The 21,895-nt window shown below is 56.1% G+C and overlaps 1 protein-coding gene across 2 annotated transcripts in view; it reads right to left on the reverse strand.

The window, feature by feature from the left end:
• KCNG2 (potassium voltage-gated channel modifier subfamily G member 2) overlaps positions 1-21,895 on the reverse strand; it is a 64,274-nt gene that overhangs the window by 18,188 nt on the left and 24,191 nt on the right. Inside the window, exons 4-6 of one of the 2 annotated variants that reach the window (XM_057313314.1) lie at positions 21,663-21,758; positions 12,502-15,426; positions 7,758-8,363 (exon numbers count right to left, since the gene is read on the reverse strand). In XM_057313314.1, the coding sequence (XP_057169297.1) occupies positions 7,758-8,363; positions 12,502-12,564 (669 nt within the window). In that variant the 5' untranslated portion in view covers positions 12,565-15,426; positions 21,663-21,758. The remainder of the gene's footprint in view (positions 1-7,757; positions 8,364-12,501; positions 15,427-21,662; positions 21,759-21,895) is intronic. The other variant, XM_057313315.1, reaches the window with a different exon arrangement.

Consider the following 21,895-nt stretch of genomic DNA (forward strand, 5'->3'; position numbering starts at 1 on the left):
CGTTTACAGAAAGCAGCTTTCAGAGAAGCACACCCGTGGCCGCTGCCCTCAGCCCTCCTGACCGCCGGCCCCGCCTGCCATGTCCTGCACGCACGTCAGCACCCTCCTCGTGAGCAAAAAGGTAAAAAGAGCTGCCACTTCTTTAATTCTGTGCGCAAAGCACCACCCAACGTAATTTGCGTGAATTATTCAGTTTATTCTCACCAGCTCTGAAGTGTCTGCCTTTACTACATGAGGTAGCAGGGCTCGAAAAGCAGACAGGAGAGTTTCAGGCCCTGTCGCTGTCCTACAGGAGGTGGGCAGGGGCCCTGCTCCGCGTGCAGCATCCGAGAACTGAAGAAACACCCAATTCTGCCTCTTCTTTTGGATAGACGATGGCAAAAAGAACCTTGGGACCGGGTCTCAGTTCTGCACCAAAGGGCCTGGAAGTCACCACCCCGTCCCAACGAAAGCTGAGCAGACGGGAGAGTCAAGCAGATTCCCTGCTGAACGTGGACCGCAGGACCCGGAGCTGAAACCAGGAGTCAGACGCTCCACCGACTGTGCCACCCAGGTGCCCCTTCAGGGAAATGCAAATTAAAGCAGCAACGAGATACCACTACCTACTAGAATGGCCCAAACCCAAAATACCGACACCACCAAATTCTGGAGAGGACGGGGAAGAACAGAAGCTGTTGTCTATCGCAGTGGGATGCAAAGTGGGGCAGCCCCTTCGGAAGACAGTTTGGTGGTTTCTTTACAAAACCAAATGTACTCTTATCATTTGATCTCACAGTCATGCTCCTAATTATTCAAATGAACTAAAAACTTGTATCTGCCAAAAGCCTGCACGCGGTAATTACAGCCGCTTTATTCATAATCGCTAAAACCTGGAAGGACCAGTGTCCTTCAGTACGTGATGGGTAAGCTGTGGTCCACCCAGACACGGAACAGTGTTCAGCAGTAAAAAGAAGCACACTGTCGAGCCAAGAGAAGACACGGAGGAACCCTGAATGTGCATCGCCAAGTGCAAGAAGCCCGTCAGAAAAGGCGACGTCCGGTGTGACTCCAGCCCTCAGACGTTCTGGAAAAGGCAGAACCATGGAGACGGTACAGACCGCGGGGGCCGGGAGCTGGTGGGGAAGGATGAAGAGGCCGAGCGCATGGAGGCCCCCACGATTTTAGGGCCGTGAAACCACTCTGTAAGATGCCGTAATGGTGGACACGTCATTCCCATCTGTCCAAACCCGCAGAACATACACCACGAGCGGACCCGCATGTCCCCTGTGGGCTTTGGTTGATGATGACGTGTCCACGCAGGCTCATCAACGGTGACAAACACACCACTCTGATGATGGCCCGTGTCAGGGCAGCAGGTCTACGGGAAATCTCCGGACCTTCCTCTTAATTCTTCTGTGAACCTGAAACTGCTCTAAAAACTGGTCTTAAAAGAAGAGGAATCTTGTAGCCTCTATTCTAGGCATTTGAGTACAAGTCTTTTTTTTTTTTCCAGACTGAAGCACAAATCCAAAACACACCCCCCCCAATTTTTTCGTGCCAAATTTGTGCAGAAATGGAGGGGACAGCCCTGAGCTTCACGCTCAACCCCTGGGGCTCCTAGCTGTTTCCAGAGCCTGCACGGGCCTCACTGACGGACCTGGGACTGCAGCTCCAGGCCCAGTGGTGGAGCAGGGAGCCTGGTGCCCGGGCAGCCGGGGAAGGGGAGGGAGCAGCAGCCTCATCACTGAGGAGCCCATTGGGGGTGAGTGCATTCTCGGAGCACCTGTCCCACACGGCAGCCTGGAGGAGTGACCGTCCTCCTCTTACCAAACAAGAATGAGAGGCTGATCGGGCAGGCACGTCTGGCTCCCGGATGAGGTTCCCGGATGAGGTTTGGCTCATGGCACAAAATTTGCCACTGGATTTTGTTGAGTACTGGACCAGATCTTTGCAAATGGGAAAATAAACCAACCTAACCCATTCTCTTTTTTTCGGGGGTCTGGGAAGCCTCTGTTTCTCCGCAGGCACTCCGTGCCATTCTCTGCTCTGCATCCTGCAGCGCTGGGGAAGCTCCCAACGGTCTGTCGGGTCAGGCTGCTGACCGCTCTGTCGCTCCTTCCTCCTTCGGCAGAGAGCAAGTGAAGCTTCACCTGGGCCTGTGGCCGCCTGGTCAGGACAGCAATCCCGGCTCCTCCACCAGCGTGTACCCAGGGCACGCACGACACAGGCTGCTCACTGTGCAGCCATGTTTCCACATGGAGGCCACCTGTCCAACGCTGCTTTATCTGCCATTGTGGACGGGAGCAGCCCCTGCAAGAGCTCAAGAGAGACCCCAGGCCCCGTGCTCAGACCTGGGGAAGGGGTGAGGGGTCCCTCTGGGTCTCCATTGTAAGGACACTAATCCCGTCTCGGGGGCTCCCCCCTTGTGACCTCATCACCTCACAAGGCCTGACCTCCTAAAACCATCACCGTGGTTTCAGCATGTGAGTTTGGGGGGACAACCCCGATTCTTGTCCTTCTCACATGCAGAATACGTCCACTCCAACAGCCCCAAAGTCTCACACGTTCTAGCACCAGCTCTAAAGTCCACGGCCAGAGCCTCGCTGCATCTTGACGAAGGAGATGTGGGTGACACTCCCCACCCACAGAGGCCAAGTCCCCTCCGCTGTGAGCCTGTGAACCAGGCCAGGCGTGGGCCCCCACATACAACGGTGGACCGGACACAGGACAGACATTTCTATCCAACAGGAAGAAAGAAGGAGGAGAGACAGGCCCTCTTTCGTTGGTTCTGCCTCTGTTTCTCCAGAAAACCGTAGCAGAGCTCACAGAGTGAAGCTCCGACCCCGAGAACCTGGCAAAACTCCACCCATGTGTTGTGGGCCACGCGCCGCAGAAGCTCTGTCACCAGCTTTCAATGCCGTTACCAGAATGTTCCTAGTGAATTCGAGGCTGAAGTCACAGTCTGGGACCAGGCAGGGTGGGTCCGGCGGGTGGGGGTGAAGACGCGGGCAGCCATGGGCCTGGGGGACACGGGGTGCAGTGGGGAGGGGGCCGGGTGTACCTCGAGATGCCCGGAAGCAGGGAAGCATGCCTCTTTCTCAGGTTCTAACGAGCTGTTGGAGACACGTGGCACATGTGTTGCCCACAGATAATTCCGGATTGGAGTGTGTTCCACACGTGTTCTAGGCGCTCTGTCCTCCTGCTACAGACACGCGCCTGACGGCGAGGTCTCCACTCCTTACGCATTGATCGCCACCTCCTGAGCGAGACCGCAGTTCTTTCCTGGAGACTGCAGGGCGCAGGTCTGACGCCACGGTGCTGAGCTACCACTTTTCATTTTCAGGCCCAGATGCCCTCCCAGGAGGGGGATTCCTCACTAAAAGATGAGACAACTTAGGACTGCTCAGTCTGAGACGGTGAGCACAGCACAAGCAGTGTGAGCACAGGCCAGCCCAAGAGAACAGCGTTTCCAGTCTCCTGGGTACGGTCCTGGATCACGGTCATGTCATCCGTGGCCTCAGAGAGGCAGGCCTGAGAGCTGGAGGGGGAGGAAGGAGCCCACGAGGAGGGGGGAACAGCGCGGACCGGGAGCACGCCCGCCCTGACGGCTGGAAGGCTGGAAGGGAGAGGACGGTGCCCTGCCCGGGGTCTAGCCAGGTCCCGGGCCAGGACTGTGCGGGGAGACACGTGGGACCCTCCACCAGGCAGTCTGTGGTGGTTTGTTTCTCTGGCAACAGGGACATTACAGTGACCCGAGATGGAGCTCCGCGGGAGTCAGCGATCAGGTGCTCACAGTGACAGCACCTGCCAGCCAAGGCTCCTGCGAGGGGCCTAACCGTGCACACTGTCTACCTCAGAACGGCGGGTTTTGGTGGCCTGGGCTCAACCCCGAGGGCGGCTCCAGCCCCACGGCCCCATGATGAAGGAGCCAGAGAAAGGGCCCTTGGGTCCCTGAGGCCCTGGCTGCACTCACAGCCCTGGGGGTCATGTGGGGCACACACTGTGGCCTGGCCTGGGGTCCTCCTGGGGCCAGCCCAGGGTCATGACCCTTGCCTGGCACTGTGTGGGTTCGTGCTTCTGCATGGGTGTCTGGACACTGGGGGGCACTGAGTTGAGCAAGTAATGCCCCCCTCCCCGGCCCCCCTTGTCTTAGACGGAAATGAGTAAGGAGGGGGCTGTGCATTCCCTACAGCCTTTCTGGAGCAGCCCTGAAGGGCCACCCGCCCGAGAAGCCCCTCTGAGCTCCCCCGAGCCCCCAGGACTCAGTCTCTCACTGCAGTGGGAGAGCTAAGCCTGGGGAGGGACACCTCACGGCCCTGGGTCCTCGGTGTGTTGTGAGGTGGTGCCTGTGACCCCGGGGCTTCAGAGCCGGGCCTCAGGTTTGGCTTGAGTGGGGAATGGGCTCCAGGCCCCGCCCACCCAGCTCCAGGCCCCGCCCCCGGCTCTGCCCACCCCGACTCCGGGCCCCGCCCACCCCGGGCGCCAGCCCCGCCCCTTCCAGGCCCCGCCCCCGGGCTCTGCCCACCCGGACTCCAGGCTCCCGCCAACCCTGTGCTCCCGGCTCCGCCCACCCAGCTCCAAGCCCCGCCCCACACCACAGGGGCTCTGCCCACCTCAGCTCCAGGCCCCGCCCACCCTATGAGCAGCAGGCTTGGGCCCTCCAGGTGTGACTAGCTCGTCAGGGCAGCAGCTTGTTCCCGAACTGGGTGCGTATCGTCGGTGGGCGGCGCCCCAGGGTGAGAGAAAGGACACTCCAGGGGACTGGAGACCAAGAAACCAGGACCTATTCACGTTAGGACTGCTGCAGAACCAGGTGAACCTGGCGATAACGCAGCTTGGAGTCTCCAGCTGTCCCGGGCAGCACCTCCAGACCCTCAGCCTCTCAGGGTGCTCGTCCTCCAAGTCCTCCAAGAAGCAGCTTCAGCCGTGGGCTCCCTGCAGCTCGGCACGGGGCTGGGACCCCGTTCACTCGCTCACAGAGGCAAAGTATGAACCAGCCCCAGGAACCACACACAGCCCGCCCTTCTCCTCCAACCTCTTTAATACTGGACAGTAAGGACGGTCTGTCTCCTTCACGCTCCTCTGTGCCAACACACAAAAGTAACCGTGGACACCGGCCCTGCCAGAGAGGAAGCGGACAGCCGACGGAGGGAACTGCTTCAGCTCACTTAGGGTGCTCGACGACACACCCTGCTCCCCCAAAATGGCTCTCCAGAAGACACTGGGTGCCTGTAGTCAGAACGCCCGCGGGAACGTGGTGCAGGAGAAGCAGGCATGCTTCTCGCTGTGAAGGTCCCCGAACCTCAGAGCCAGAGGCCCAGGGGCCTGCCAACCCCCTCGGAGGACCCAGTTGGGAGCCTTCAGATCGATAGTTAAACTTAAAAAAGAAATCTTTTAGCCAGAAATCACATACAGAAAATATTTTAGCCCTGTGACTTTCAAGTTAAATTCTACTGGAAAAACCTCAACAAGAAAATACTAAAGAGCTCCCAGTTTCTCTCTTCCCCTCTGCCCTCCGCCTCGTCTGCCTGGTGCCTGGAGAGAGTCGATGGTGCAGCCACTGCAGAGAACAGTAAGGAGGTTTCCCGAAAAGGTAAACATAGAATTACCATATGACCCAGCAAGTCTGCACCTGGATGTCTACCCAAAATAATTGAGAGCAAGGACTCAAGCAGGTGTTTTTATATGAAAGCTGGCGGCAGCATCATGCACCATGGCCCAAGTGTTAGCAACCCAAGTGTCCATAGATAGACAGACAAATAAGCAAACTGTGGTGTATACATAACCGTGAAATACTACTCAGCTTTAAAAAGGAACCAAATTCTGGCACCTGCTACAACATGAATGAACCTTAAGGACATTGTGCTCAGTGAAATCAGTCAGTCGCCAAACATAAATACGGTATGATTCCACTTATGTGAGGCTTTAAAGGAGTCACAGTCATAAAGACAGAAAGAGGATGGTGGGTGCCAGGAGCTGGGGGGGGGGTCCTGTTTAATGGGGATGAAGAAGTTCTGGTGATGACCACACAACATGGATGTATCAGTACCACTCAGCTACACACTTTACAATCGTTAAGATACTGGTAAATTCTGCGTCTAGTTTACCATACCTAAAAAGTCGATAAGTGACACCTACTCTTTCTTCAGCACCTGCCACCTGCAGAGGGCCAGGTGCTCCATAGCCGTCCCTCGCCAGGCAATGGGCAGCACACAGACATATTCCACCACGAGCTCACTGACACTGGAATTATTCCTTCGTAATCCCAGACCTGACTGGACGAGGCAGTACCTGGCCAGTGTGAAGTGATGTTTCAGGAAGTGGGGGGCAGGGGGCCGACAAATACGAACAGTGGGAGACATGGAGGCCAGTGGGTGCCCCGAGGACTCCACAAGGGCCAGCTGGACTCCCGAGAGGATGTCAGGAATCCAGGCAACCCTAACTTCTCCGGCGTCCTGATGCTTATGTACATGACTCCCCTCCTGCCTACCATTCGGGGTTATTGCCATTTAGAAAACCCAAACACAGCAAGTGCCTTTTTGAAGCAGAAGTTAAGACACCTGGAAGCGACAGCTCAGGAATCAGACATCCAATGGCAAAGGGAACCAATTTCCTATAATTTACATTTAAATTTAATCCGCAGTCAGAGTCGCCATGCTCTCGGTCAGCCGGCTAATAGATAATGTTTCAGCAGGACGTTTCCCTTCAGCTCTTCATTGTCTCTGGATAAGGGGTGACCCCTCCATGTGTGCTCCAGGCTGACCTCCTGACCTCTGAAGGGCTCTGAGGCTTTGATCTCGAGCTCACTGCCCAAGGAAAGGGTTCCAGAACCTCTGCCCAGCCCCTGGAATGGGGGAGCAGGGGACTGTGGAGGGATTATCCCCCCCCAAGGAGGAAACATGGGGCAATACTCGACTCTGTCCTCCAAATACCGCAGGACTGTCTTGTCTTCCAGCCCTGCTGCCCCAGACAGCACACACTCCAGGCCTTTCCTGAATGTTCCCTGGGTGTCCCATGGTGCACTCAGTGCACAAACGCCGATACACGTTGGGTCACATCAGAGCCTGGGAACATTTCTGGCCACAGGGGCCGGCATTCTCACAGACCAAACAGGCAGAGAGTCTACGATTTGCTCAGAAACGCGCCCCAGCATCTCAACAGAGCCAACCCTGGGTTTGCCTGAGCAGACACCTGGCCCGGCTCCAGGGTCCTGCAAGAATGTGAGGTCATGTCCCCTTGGGTTCACAGCCACAGGACTAGAGATTAAAGCTCACAGCTCTCCAGACCTTTATGATAATGTTTAGATGCAAGTGGCGGGTCCACGCTTTGAAGGCCTGGCTACTGGAGAGGTTCAGGGGAGGCCTGCTGACCAGAGACGCAGCCTCACTGAGTTCCTGAAACCACCTGATCAGCGCACAGCCGCGGGTCTGGTCTGTGCGCCTCTTTGAGAAGGCTCACTCTGGGTGCTGTCAACCACAGCGGGGGACGGTGGGCCCAGCACTGCGCTGTCAGCCACCATCAGGGGAGGGTGTCAGAGACCGGCACTCAGCTTGTTCTCCCTTGGCCTAGCTGCCTCCAGGCCCCCGCTGTCCCCAGCCTCTGCCCTGGCCACAACCAACCCTGCAGGGAACCAGCAGGCCCTCGCCGGGCCCTTGCCAGGCCCAGCTCCGCCTCCCCCTGCCGGCTGCAGTCTGCCCACCACCCCAACTCCACCCCCATCCACACCCCTCCCCACCCCCCGTCGCCACCCCCAGCCCGTCCGGGCCGCCCACACTCACCCGCTCCTCCTCCGCGCGGATGTCTGGCATGGTGCTCAGGCAGAGGCCGACCGCCGTGGCAGCCACGAAGGCGACGGACACGCAGGCGAAGAGCTTGCCGGCGGGTCCGGAGCGCGGGTCGTCGAGCAGGTCCCGCAGGCGCCGTCCGGGCCCTGCGCCCCCCGGGCTCCCCGGCGGCTCCGCGCGCGCCTCGGCCGCCTCCTCCTCGCGGCGGCGCAGCCGGCGCAGGCAGCAGCGCTCCAGGCGCGCCTCGTCGATGCCCCAGTAGGCGAGCTCGTCGCGGAAGGCCAGCGCGCACGGGCCGCGCAGCAGCCGCAGCTTGCCGGCGCGCAGCAGCGCCACGATGGCGCGGAAAGCGCACGGGCTGCGGTCGAAGAAGAACTCGTCGCGGCCCGCATCGTAGTCGTCGCACACGCGCAGGACCTCGTCGCGGCCGCGGCAGGCCCGCAGGCGCTCCAGGCGCGCGAGGGGACAGCGCGCCAGCGCCGCCCAGGCTAGGCGCACCCTGCAGCCGCCCACGTTGATGATGACGACGCGCCGGCCGCCCGCGGGCTCGGGGCGCAGCGCCATAGCCCCCGGCGTCCGGCCGGGCTCAGGACGCAGCGCCTGCAAAGGAACAGAGGTGTCAGGTCTCGCAGAGGACCCGGCCTGGGAAGGAGCCCGGTTGTCCCACGTCCACACGTGACCCCCGGAGCGGACCCCTTCAGGGCCCGCAGACCCGCTTAGGTGGTGCCCTGGCCTCAATTCACGTGCCGGGGACGAGGGCAGTGGCCAAGGGATGGCCGCCCTGGCGATGCCCCCCCGCAGGGGATCCCAGCCAGGCACACCTGCTCCTCGAATAAGGGTCAAGGGGGAAAGGCTGAGGGAGAAGTTTTCATCAAGCTGTGGGGCGGTGTGCACTGGGCTTTGGAAAGCCAAGCTGGCTGCTCATGGGAGAAAGAAACTGATCAACTCAATCTCGTGTGTGCTCTGCCCACAGTCAGGAGACACTGAATGAACATGTGTGCGCCAGACACATGACACTGAGGACAGCACTCCTCGGAATCCATTTGAGGGACAGAGACAGCCCAGCACCCCCAACTGCAAGGGGAGGTCTATATGAGAGAGAAGAGGGTGCTCTGGAGGGCACCCAGAAGCCCAGAAAGGTCCTGGATAGCCAGGAGGGCTTCTCAGAGGCAGTGGCTAGGCAGAAAGTTGGGGGAGATGTGGAAGTTGTGTTGAAGGAGCAAGATCCCATTTATTTGAAAGCAGTCATAGTTTAGGTCAATGGAAACTTTCTGCCAAGATTTCCTGCTGCTTCCTCAAATCCAAGACTCTGAGGGATTCAAAGGCTCTGAGAGTTCCAGCTGGTGCAACCCCCCAGGCTCACAGACTGAACCTCCTTAACGGGGCAACAAGACATCTGAACTTGAAACGGCAGGAAATCAGCAGCAGCAGCAGCAGCAGCAGCAGCAGCAGCAGCAGCAGCGATTTCTCAAGGAAGCCTTGTGGGGGCGGCGAGTGGCACTCCAAGGGCCCCGTCCAGTGTCCCGGGAGCAACGTGTGGCTGACCGGTGAGGACCAGTGGCTGCCTTTCCGGGGAAGCTCAGAAGGTGGCACTTCCCAGAGGGAAAGCACTACACGCCCTCTCTCAAAGATGGGGCAGCGGTTTCTGTCAGCTTCCATGAGGGGCAGAGAAATAACCCGACTTCCATGACACCCATGCTGGAAAGCCTGCCTGGGCTGCACAGGGCTTCGATCCCTCCCCCTCTCACAGCCCCTTTCACACCACCTTGGAGCCACGTACTAAATTTGTGGAACAGGATGATGGACTCCTTTTGTAACTAAATCAAACGCGTGCTCCAAATTCTCTGTAGGTGGTGAATCATCATTAAAAGCACGGGATAATCAGCTAGACCCTGGAACTTCTGTAAACAGTTTCCTTCCCCAGAATATACAGTTAGAAATATGACTATAATTCATCCCTCACTTTAAAAGGGTTTAAAGTCAACTTCTTGCTGACTTAAGAGACGGCACCATCACCCAAGCACCTTGAACACATCCTCCGTTCCCAGCATGGAACCCAACAGACACCTAAGCCCTGCTGATTTTAAGAGGACTGACGGCTCAATAGAAAAACGGGCAAAAGTCATAAAGTTTACAGGAAAGGAAAAAATAGCCTCTAAACATATGAAGAGATATTCAGCTTCACTCATCATAGCAAAACGACGTCTCAGATCACCACGGGGTAGCGTAAGGGAGTCTGATCCCTCTACTGTCCGGGGTGTGGGGTCTGTCAGACTCGCTCACTTTGGATAGACGGTAGTTCGGTCCACCTGTTAGGACAGCAGCTGAGGAGTGAACTCCCGAGGCCTTTGCTAGGCTACGCCCCCAGGAAAAGGATAAACTAGAAAAAAATCCAGCTGCCGGTATAGGACCATGAGCTTTCTTTGCCCAGCTTTGGTGTAAAATGAGAGCATGGATCCCAGAGCCCCCCCTGCAGTGGTTCTGAGGTTGGAATTCTGGTTTGTGAGGCTCAAAGCTAAGAAATGATCCCTCGTGGAAGGGAGTCTGGGTTTGGTGCTGTCCCCGTGGCCCGTGTTGGAGCCATACACACTCCGTCTAGAGTGCTGGTTCTCTAACTAATGAATCATCGAGCCTTACATCGAAAACCGGCGATGTACTGTATGGTGACTAACATAATATAATAAAAAATCATTATAAAAAAAATAAATAAAAATTAAAAAAAATAAAAAATAAAAAATAAAAAAAAAAATTAGAGTGCTGGTTCTCTAGCGGCCGCAGGGCGTATGTGGCGAGGCCTGGAGCCATTGTTCACTGTGGGGATGGACAGCCGTGTGCAGAGAGCTCGGGTGCTGCTGACCCCTGCCATGCACAGGACATCCCCAGAACCAAGGGCTGGAAAGCAGCGCAAATACCAACGGTGCCCCTGGTCTAGGGGGACCAGCTCTCCCCTCCGGCCTCATGGGATTCCCACCGATGGTGCCTCAACGAAGCTGAACTTAGAGAACAAGCCCATGGAGCACACAGGGCAGCAGCCCACCGAGCAAGTTCCAGCGGGCTTGTGGATACTAAGAGCTGGCTCCCAGCAAGTGTGCATGACAGAAGCTTCACACACACGTGAAGACATGAAAGAGGGAACTGAAAACGCCAGAGAAAACAGACCTCCGTAAAGAGACCAGGAGGAGCGGATCAGGGAGTCCCCCTGGGCCCGCATCCCCAGGACCCATGTTCCCCTGGCCCCCAAATCTCCCTGGGTCTCCCCTGGCCGCACAACCCCAGGCCTGTGCACACACTGGGTGGACTCCTAGCTGCCAGCATGTGTGTCTCTTTGCCTGGGTCTCTCCGGCCACCGGGGCCTGCCCTGCCTGCCCAGCACAGACCAAAGATGCTGGAGACTCAGTGTCTGCAGGGGCAGCTCTCACCGGGGCCGAGGAGCTGGGGTGAGAGGCCAACACGGCTCTCTAGTTCCGCGAGGGGCCTCCCTGGCTGACTCGCTCTGCGTTCCCTTTCTGGTCACTCCAGACTGGTATTCCTGGGGTTGCTTCCCAGGTTAGCTCCTGGCTTCTGCGTCCCTTCCTCTGAGTGCCCTGGAGGAATTGAGCTCAAATGTCTGGGGGGTGTGAGGCCAGCTGTGTGTGGAGCGCACAGTCCCTGGGACTTTAAAGAAATAGGAAGATGCTGGTGCACAGATGGGACGGCTCCCGGAGGGTCCCGAGCTCCTTTCCTGGCCACGCCAGCAGAAACCAGGCCTGGAGGAGCAGCGAGGGCTGGAGGAGGGAGAGGAAGCCTGACCGGGGAGCCACTAGGAGCTGGTGCAGTGTTCTGCGATGTAACACAAACCCCCAGCACCTCGACCTTTAGCTCACGTCTGTAACACGCACACACTCCCAGCACTGGCTTCAGAATGGGATGTCGAAGCCGGCCTGGCCATTCCCTCACTCGTGTCCAGCTCACAGATTCCAGCGGAATGAGGTCCGTGCTGCTTCTCTTAGGGCATTTTATAGCCCTAGACACACAAGGTTGGGAACTGCATGAAGAGGATGCCCAGACCCCCCATCTGCCAGGAGGGTCACAGTGAGGCCAGGCCGGCTTCCCCCTGAGCGGTGTCCATCCCGCGGGAAGGACCGCCACATCTGGCCCAGAGGGAATGCACATTCGTCCCCGACCTCCTTGCCCATCAGCACAGCACTGGCAGCCGCTTCAGGCCGGCCTGTGGTCCCAACCTCGCAAACTTCTGCAGGAACCCCTCGAGGCTGATCACAGGTTGCTGACACCCACGTCTGATATTTTGGGGAATTCCTGACTTGTGTTGATGGGCGGCAGGGTCCAGCCACCGAATGCCTCTGGCCTGAGCCACCATCCTCTCCTGCTGGGGCTGCTTATAACCGCTCCTGACAGATTTCCCTACCGGTCCCCTGCGCCCAACACTGCAGCCAGGCCTGACAGCCATCCCTCCCACCCAAACTCCCCTGGCGTCAGTTCCCGCGGACGAAGGTCCAGCCCACGCAGTGCTCACACGGCTGGTGCGGTGTCCTCCCCATCATCCTCCTGCCCCTCGCCTCCCTGGGGGCTGTTCCTCTGCTCTGAGCACCTGCCTAGATGCCACAGCTAGTCTTGGTTCAAACCTTACCTCCATCCTCGCTCACACCACACCCCAGACCCCATCCCTCCCCAGCCTCCAACCTGCCGAGTGCTGCCCTTCGTCCGGAGCACTTTGCTCCTGGGGGAACGGGCAGCTTACCCACTTGTGTGTTTTCTTTCTGCTCCTGCTGGAACACAAGCTCCACCAGGGTATGGCTGCCATCTCTTGTGCCCACTGACGTATCAAACACCCCTGGAGCGTAGCCGGTCCCTGGAGCGTAGCCGGTGGTCAGGAAGTATTCGCCGTAGGGACGGGCTAGTGATGAATGAGCCTCCGCCTTGACCCATGTGTTCCCATCTATTTGCCCCACACGTCACCTGCCCCCTGAATGGTGGCAAGGCTGGCATGAACGTGGCTGGAGTGTGGTCCGGCCCATGGCCCAGCGCATAGGAGGTTTCTGGTTGAAGTGGTTAGGGGGCCTAAGAACATGGCCCATGTGATTTCCCCAGAAAAAATGGCAAGAGTCCGACTAAGGCAGGAGCCTGAGTCCTGACCCTGAGGCAGAGGAGGACCAAGTTGGGGTCAGAGGCCAGGAGTTTACCTGTGGCCCTGCCACCACTTGGCTGGGGTTCCACGGAGAAGCTCTGTCCTCCTTACGTCAAGTGTCCCCACCAGCAACCCTGGCTCGCGGACCCCTCGTGGGTGTGGGAGGGCCAGGGTGGCCGTGGCTCCATCAGGAACACAGCAGCCTGCCACCTGGGTTCCACGCACTGCTCCGGTCATGCTGCCGGGTGAGCACCACGTCGTCTGGGACACGTCCTCTGCATTAACTAATGTCTACATCTCAGGGGTGACTCAGCACGTCCGGACCGAGCTCAGGCTCCTGGGCGTGATTTAACATCACAGAAATATAGCAGAGATTAAGTTGAATACAAGATGTTCCTCAGGGAGTGAAGAGTCCAGACCAACGTGTCCCTGAGCGGCAGGACACCCTCGTGAGAAGGGAGGAAGCTTCCTAAGTCGTGTCGCCGAGGAGCAGACAGTCTGGTGGTGGTCGCCGTGGGCACTTGTAATGCCCTCAATTCCAGCCCCATCGTGGGATAGCATGATGGCGGCCGGGCCGACACCGACTCCCGCACGACCCCACGAAGTTGCAGATCCCACACCCATAAACCAGAATCAATAACAGGACAACAGCAGCTGCCTCGTGAGGATGGAAAAGGTCGTGTGAACGCGAGCACGGTCTCGGCACGTGACTCCTCCACGCACGCTGAGGCCCACGCTGTGCTCCTGAAGGGGCGTTGCCGTGTTTCTGGGCCTTCTGGCTAGGGTCAGTGTGGCACCTCTTAGTAGGGTAGACGTCCTGCTGGGAACAGTGTCCAGACGGAGCCCCGAAGCAGGAGGACGGACAGGAGCGCTCCGTCCAGCGAGGCACCGTAGCGGGTGCCGTGCTGCGTGCCTTCTGAGGACAGGCCTCCCAGCGGCTCCCGCCCTGTCAGGAACCTCGCCGTGGGGCTCCGGTGCCACGTCGTGAGGAAACCAGGATGACACAGGGAGCCACATGTGGCTTTCCGGCTCCAGCCAGCATCAGCCACCTGTCGGGCGAGCGCGTGAGCCCTGGGGGATTCCAGTCTGGCCCTTGCAGCCCCCCAGCTGAGGCCCCCGGCTGGAGACATGTCAGCTGCCGTGTGCAGCTGTGAGCAGCTACACAGAACGGGGGACCCACACGCCGGGGACAGGAGGGCCTGGGGGCACCTCGAAGCTGCCGTGAGCACCGCAGACCCGCAGGCCTGCCTGGCTGAGCCCCGGCACGGGGAGCGGGCGGCCGGGGAGGGACACCTGTCCGCGAGCCAGGAGCCAGGAGGGCAGGGTGGTGTCCATCTTGCTTTACCGCCATGTCCCGAATGCCGAGAACTCCACCTGCGCTTAGTAGGTGCTTAGGAACAATGTGGAATCGAGGCTGAGGGTGGAGCTGAGGAAGTGCTTCTGAGTGGGTCCATGGGGTTTTCCCACATGCCGATGTGTGAGAACACAGTGAGGTCACCCTGGGGTCACAGAAGCCTTTCGGGAAACGTAATAAAGAGCAGCTGCTGGGACATGGCGACCTTCTCTGAACTGAAATCACTCAGAGCTTCTGGAGGTGCTCGTGTGGGGCCCTCGCTTCCACTAAGGACGCCTTCCCCCAGCGGGCGCCTCGCAGCTCCAACAGCCTGTGTCCACGCGCCCCGCCAGGGTGCCACGGAGTGGCTCCAGGACACCCTGTCTGGCTTTCAGACCGGGGCTCCCACCCAGGAGACGCGGACACCGTCTCCCGGCGTTTCGGGTTGGCACCGCGGGCATCGGCAGGTGGAGGCCGGGGGCTACTCCCCGCGCTCCGGGCCTGGGACGTGCACGCTCACGTCAGCAGTGCCGAGGGTCAGAACCGGCTCAAAGCAGACTCAGTCAAGCAGCCGCACGAGGGAAGACACAATAAAGCCAGACGTCCACGCGGAGGCTGGCGGACATCGCATGGCGGCCGGGGCGTCCACCCCACGCGGCACGGGAGACGGGAGGGCGTCCTGGCGAGGAGGAAGCTCAGAGCGGTTTGGTCTCTGCTTCACAGCCATTGCCTCAGCATCTAGAACTGTTTTCACACAACAGATGTTGCAAGATAATTAATGCAGCAATTAAAGGCTCTGCTGGTTGCTCCCGCCTCAGTTTTGGTTCGGGGTGTCTTCGCAGAGCGGACTCCCTCCCTGCTCACCACCAGCCACCGCAGCCGGGAGCGTCCGTCCAGCCATGTCCCCCTCCCGGCGTGTCTGGTCTCCTCCCAGGCGCACACTCTGCTCCGCGGGGGGAAACATTTAACCTCTGGGATGACCTGTGTTCACAAGAGCAGACACGTGCACCAGGCCTGGGGCCACAGGGAAACGTGGTCTCAACAACACACGCTCCCCTTCCACCAGCCGGCTGGCGTGGGCCCGTGCGAGCCCACTCGCCTCCTGATGCGAGAGCACCGGCTAATGCTGGGGGAGGAGCCGCGCTGTTTAAGTTCTTACCGTCCCACAAGACCAACGTTGCATGGATTCAGACAAATACCACCTGCTGTTTAAAAACAAAGAGTCAAAAGTAAATAACTTTAAAACATGACTCTTAGGAGATCTCATAGTCTTAAAAGAATTAGTACTTATTAGGGTCATTCCTATAATTCCTTTCTGTTTTTTTTAAAGACTTTATTTATTTGAGAAAAGAGTGTGAGCAATAGCAGGGGGAGGGGCAGAGGGAGAAGCAGAGTCCCCGTTGAGCAGGGAGCCCTACGCGGGGCTCGATCCCAGGACCTGGGACCATGACCTGAGTCAAAGGCAGACGCTTCACCGACTGAGCCAGCCTGGCTCCCCTGATTTTTTTAACCTCATATGTGTTCAATTACTTTGTTTTGAAATGGGTTTATTTTCTGTATGTCAAGGCAACACAAGCTACAAGAGGCTTCTAAAGTGTATATATGAACTGAACTGAAAACTTGCTCATTAGCCATGTTGTTGACAGAAAAACGGATGATTATTTTCCAGCTGTGATTTATGGGGACCACATATAATCTCCAAATCCGTAAGACACAGGAATCTGGTAACTCACAAAGCAAGGTGTATCGGTGTGTAGGCATGCACAGCAGTGCGCTTGGGTCTATGCCCTCAAAGCCTTCTTTAAATTAAACTTTTAATTTTAAGCTTGCAGAGATCCTGTGTGCCCTTCCCCCGGTTTGCCCACCATAGCATCTTGCAAATCTGCAGCTCAGTCTCACGGCCATGGTGTCGGGTGACGCAGAGAGAACCGCCACCACCCCCAGGGCCCCCCCGCCGCCCACCTCCCTCCCGGCCCCTCCATAACCCCAGTAAACACCAGCCTTCCCTTCTCTGTCCTCCAGTCAAACCCAGGAGTGGTGGGGGCACCTGGCGGGCTCAGTGGGAGGAGCCTGTGACACTTGATCTCGGGGTTGTGAGTTCGAGCCCCAGACTGGGTGTAGAGATTGCTTAAAAAAATTAGTAAATGAACTTAAAAAAACCCCAAAACCCAGGAGGCACATAGATGGACTGTTAGGTAACATCCAGGACCGGCTCTCTCTGCTCAGCTTCCTGCTCTGGAAGCTCGTCCAGGCTGCTCCTTGTCCTGGTGATGGCTCGTGGCATGGAGGGGCCACAGTCTGGGTAACCATCCCCAAGCCGCAGCACGCCGGGTCACTTCCAGGATTTGGCCACCACGAACACAGCTGCTATAGACGCTTCCGTAAAGGACTCTTTCCCTCTGGGTTAAGTGCCCAGTGGAGCAAACGTTTTTACTTTGATAAGGTCCAATTTATCGTTTCTTCTTTTACTGACTGTGCTTTTGGTGTTAAGAATGAGTCGCCAAGTCCAACACCCCGAAGGTTTTCTACTGTTCCTTTTCTAAAGATGATAGTTTTCCATTTTACGTTAAGCCCGTGATCCATTCTGAGCTACTTTTCATGTAAGGTATAGGACTTGGCTGGAGGCTCACTTTCTTGGCGTCTGTTCCAGCACCTTTCCTTCCTTGAATCGTTGGGGGGGCGCGTGGGTGGCTCCGTCGGTGAAGCGTCCGACTCTTGGTTTGGACTCAGGTGATGAGATCGAGCCGGGCGGAGTCTGCTTGAGATCCTGTCTCTCCCACTTGGGCTCTCGCTCTCTCTTGAATAATAAATCAATCTTAAAAAAAAAAAAAGACCAAAAAACCCGCAGTTGGGCCTGTTTGTGTATCTCTTCTGTGGGTTTTCTGTCTGTGCCGTGGAGGGTGCCAGCGTCCGCTGCTGACAGCATGCAGTCCGGCCACCACCGTGTGCGGCTTGTCGCCAGACCCGGGCTGGGGCTCGTCCCCTTCATTCTTCCCCAGACAGCCTTCGCTGATTCTAATCCCTGCGCCTTTCCACGTACGTTCCAGAATAAATTTTTCTTTCTTTACAAAACCACCTCACTGGGGTTTCAGAGGAGCTGTGCTGACCTCAAACCCGCTCCCACCCCGGTCACAGTCACCCCGCTCGGCACTCCTCGCGCACACACGTCGCGTGGCTGTGTCTCCAAGGCTTGCGTCTCAGCGACTGTAGTGTCCCTCTCTGTCCTGGCGTTGTGTCTGCCCCTCATCCGCGTTATCAAATACAAAATACGGTCGCTTCAGCCTCCCTGTGACTGATGTTTGCACGATACGTCACACCTCCTGTTGTCAGCCTGTGTAGGGCACTGTATTGAAGTGCTTTCCTGCAGACAACATACAGTCAGGTCCCGGTTTCCCATCCAGTCTGTCAACCTCTCTCTGCTTTTTAATTGGTGTTTGTTTTCTTTACACCATTTATGCTTTTTTTTTTTTAAAAAATGGTTTAAATAGACTTCTTAAAAAAAATAAGACTCTCTACACCCAACGTGGGGCTTGAACTCACGACCCTGAGATCAAGAGTCATCGGCTCCACTGACTGACTCAGCCAGGCACCCTTATACCATTTATGCATAATGTAATTATTTTTTAAAGATTTATTTATTTATTTTTTAGGGGGAAAGCGTGTGCACAGGGGGAGGGGGAGAGGGAGAGGAAGAGGGAGGGAAGCAGACACCCCACCAAGTGTGGAGCCCGACACGGGGCTGAGAACATGACCTGAGCAGAAATCAAGAGTCGGACGCTTAACTGACTGAGCCACCCAGGCGCCCCCGTGCTTAACGTGATTATTGATGATTAATGTAATAATGTAATTTTTTATAAAATGCCCCCCTTCATTTTTTGTTTTCTGGTCTTCGTTTCTGTGGATTACTTGGACATATCTTAGAGTTCCATGTGGACTCAGCACAGTGTTTCTGAGTGTTTTAGGCTGTTTTGGACATTGCATTACGTATACACGACTTGTCAGTCTCCTGGTGGTGTTCTTCCACCAGCTTGCTATCGTAACGGTTCCGTATACACCTACGGTCCACACCTGGTCCTAAGTCATTCCTCTACGGGCCTTTCTAAGCCCGTCGGCAGGCATTACAATTTCCACTCCCCCCCATCAAACATGACTTAGGAAGCTCCAGGGGACAGAAGAGCCTGTTTGCTGCCCGAGTCTTCCTTCTGAAGGCTCCTCAGTCCCTCTTCCTCTTCGGAGAACTTCCAATCAGCTGATATTCCAGAAAGGACTGCTGGTGACAGATTCTCTTAGTCAAGGCATCCTGAAAACGTCTTCGTTTCACCTCATTCCTGAAGGGTGTTTTTGCTGAATGTAAGATTCTGAGCTGATCCTTCTTTTCCAAAACTGAGCCCTTGAAAAACGTCTCACTTCCTCTGGCCTCATGGTGTCTGACGAGAGATTTCCTGACGTTTGAATCATTTCCCTCCAGGTAAGCTGCCTTTTCTCTCTACCTGCTTTCCAGATTTTTAATTTCCCCTTAGTTTTCAGAAATTTGACTACGATGTGTCTTGGTGTGGCGTTGTTGGGTCTGTGCTGTTTAGAGTTCATTCTTGAATCTGTAGGTTTATGTCTTTTGCTAATATTTCAGTCATTATTTCTCCAAGAACTTTCAGCCCCACTATGCTTCCCCCTCCAGGACTCAGGGGACACGAATGTTGGATCTCGTTGTGGACCACAGTGTCCGAGCCTCTGTCCGTGCTACTGTCAGTCTGTTTCCTCTCTGCTCTTCAGACGGGCCAGCCTTGCAGTCCACGGATTCTTTCATCCTGTCCTTCCCCTCAGCCCTTGAATCCATGCACGGAGCTTTTCATATCATTTATTTTTCAGTTCTAAACTTCTAGTTTCTTCTCCCTTACATCTTCTCTTCCTTCTCACTGAGACTGTTTCTTTGCTAAGGCTCTATTTTCGTGTCTGTGTCAAGCATGTTTGTAACTGCTCGCTGAAGTGTTTTTACGATGGCTGTGTAAACAATTCTAACGTGTCTGTCATCTCAATGTTGGTGTCTACTGACTGTCCTTCATCGGTTTGAAATCTTCCTGGCTCTTGGTATCATGACTGATTTTCCCATGAAACCTGGAAATTTGGGGCATGATGTTATGGGACTCTGGGTCTTATTTAAACCTTCTGTTGTAGCTTCTCAGAATAGAATGAACACATCCAATGAGCTCGTACAGCTAAATGCCTTCTCTTTTTACGAAAAATGCTCTTAGCCATCAGAGACGGGTCCTTCCCACTCGAGCTGCATCTCACAGGAAGTGCCGATTCCCAAGGGGAGGCAGGCAGAATCTGCGTGAGATCCAGTGCTTTGTGACCGTAAGACAGTTTTGTGACAACTGGGACATGATGCATTCATTACTGTTGATTTTCTTCAGTGTTACATGGTATTGTGGTTGTGGAGGGAGAGTCACCCTTAACTATTTAGGGATAAAATGTCTTGATTTCTGTAAGCTACTTCCAAGATGGACCATTAGTTCATGTCTATGTGAACAAACACATGTTTCCTGTGTACACACACATGTACATAGAGACGGCCACGTTTTCGTTGTACTACTCTTTCAACCCTTGTGTATGTTTGAAAATTTTCACTTAAAAAAAGCTGGAGAAAAACAGTAAAAAAAAAAACACACAAAAAAAAAACCCTGAAAAAACTCTAAACCAAAGAAACGTAACTCTCATGACGTTCCTTTCTGCGTTGGGCACTCCCATTCTTGACCGTCTGCTGTGGGTCACTAAGGCTTTCCCTTCTCGTCCCGGGCCGCTCGGTCTAACAGCAGCACCGCCGGCCTTCGGGTAGAGCCGGGAGCGTCCTGCACACAAGGTGGCCCCAGGCCGAGGACTCGGCTCTGACGTGTGCCGATCTGCTGCGTCTTATTTCTGTTCACCGCAGTCCGTGAGAATGGACCACGCTGGTCCGCTGACCAAGTGGGGAAGATTAATCTTTTTAAAATACAATTACACTGATTTGTCCACTATTCATTCACGTATGCAGACACTTTGACCTGCTCAGTGCTTTGTCCATCGCAGGTGGTCTCCGTGAAAGTGTGCTTCTAAAACTACTGTGTTCGATTTGGGTTTGGTTCTTACGTTCGTAGCTCCTGTTTTCTCACTCCCCAAACACCACCGACACGAGGGCGTTGAAAGAGAAACAGAATCACAAGGGAAACTCCCAGCAAGGCTAACAGTCCCATCAAAGCGCAGCAAGAGATTTAGCTGAGATGTCAGGCGATCCTGAGCCAGTCGTGGAGCCGAGAAACACGGAGACACCGCGACAAAGAAAACTCATGTCCTTCTCTGACGGTTTTTAGGGGAAGTGAAGCTTCTGCCTTCCCTGACAAAGGGGTAAGTCCCGGCTCACAGCCAAACGCCGACAAGAGGACCAGCCCAATTCTAGACTCTAGCTCATGGCCAGCAGGCATGTGGGGGCCGTGACAGGAGGGATGTTCCTTTGAAACCGCACGTCTGAGTGTGTGAAGCTATTGTGACCCCCGAGTGCTATGCCCAACAGGACTCTTGCCACAGAGGTGGGAAATCCTGAGGACTGAGTCAGGGGAGGGGGATGGTGTCTTGGCCTCATCTGTGTGCGTCTGGGGCCCACCCCCCAAATCTCTCAGGGTCTCAGGGTCCAGGCAGAAAACCGAGGGTTGAATGAAATAATCTCTAGCTCTCCTCCAGACTTAAGGTCTATAAGTACCAGATAAGAGTGGACAAGAAGGGAGGTGTGGCATTCTGGAAAACAGCAGAGAGTGGGAAGAAGAGCGAGGAGGAAGTAGCAGCAAAGACTGGAGAGGGGAGAGGCCCAAGCTGGTGCGGGAGAGCCTGGGGGGCAGGTGAGGGACCGCCACGGGGCAGGTGTGAGACTGAGATGCATGGAGCGGGGTGGGAGCTAGTGACACCATTTTGCCTGGGGTGGTGAGGACCTAGATCCCAGCACAGCCTTCAGTCCGGATCTTGGGGCGAAGCTCAAAGAATAAACAGCTTCCCAGTGTCTGCTCTGCACCTGTCCTGTGGAGGGTGAGCAGGCTGGAGCCTCGGGGACTCACGGGACAAAGGACAGGGCTGGGGGACAGTGGACGTAGGCTCTCGGGGGGACCCCCAGTTCATCACTTTGCCACTCTCCCACTCTTTAGTTACAACTCAGGGTCTTCCTCGGCCGTCTCCTGCTGGCCTCCCAGAGCGCCCAGGTCCTGCGGGGACAGGTGTCCAAAGTGGCCACGCCCACCGGGTTCATCCTCAGGTTCTTTCCCCAGAGTTCACCCTCCTTCCCCTCCCTCGTCTGAGCTCCGAGGAATCAGTGTGTTTGCGGTATCATACGATAAGATTCTTTAAATGAGATGCTTTCAGGGAAAAGATCAGCCTTCCGGTTTTCTCCTAGCGGGATGTTGGGAGCAGGCACACGTCTTACCCCAGGTCGGTGTCCCCGTGTGGTGGGTCATCCCAGGTGGCCCTTCGCAAACAGTGCCATCCCCTCAGACCTCTGCCAGCGCGTCATCTCAAGTCCCTGAAATGACAGGTCAAATCCCCCTTTTACTTTTTTATTTTTGTTTAAAAGATGGATTTTATTTGAGAGAGACAGAGAGCGTGTGAGCAAGCGGGGGGAGGGGCAGAGGGAGAGAGAATCCCAAGCTGACTCCCCAC

The sequence above is a fragment of the Ursus arctos genome, unplaced genomic scaffold, assembly GCF_023065955.2.
Source record: "Ursus arctos isolate Adak ecotype North America unplaced genomic scaffold, UrsArc2.0 scaffold_17, whole genome shotgun sequence".
Classification (NCBI taxonomy): domain Eukaryota; kingdom Metazoa; phylum Chordata; class Mammalia; order Carnivora; family Ursidae; genus Ursus; species Ursus arctos.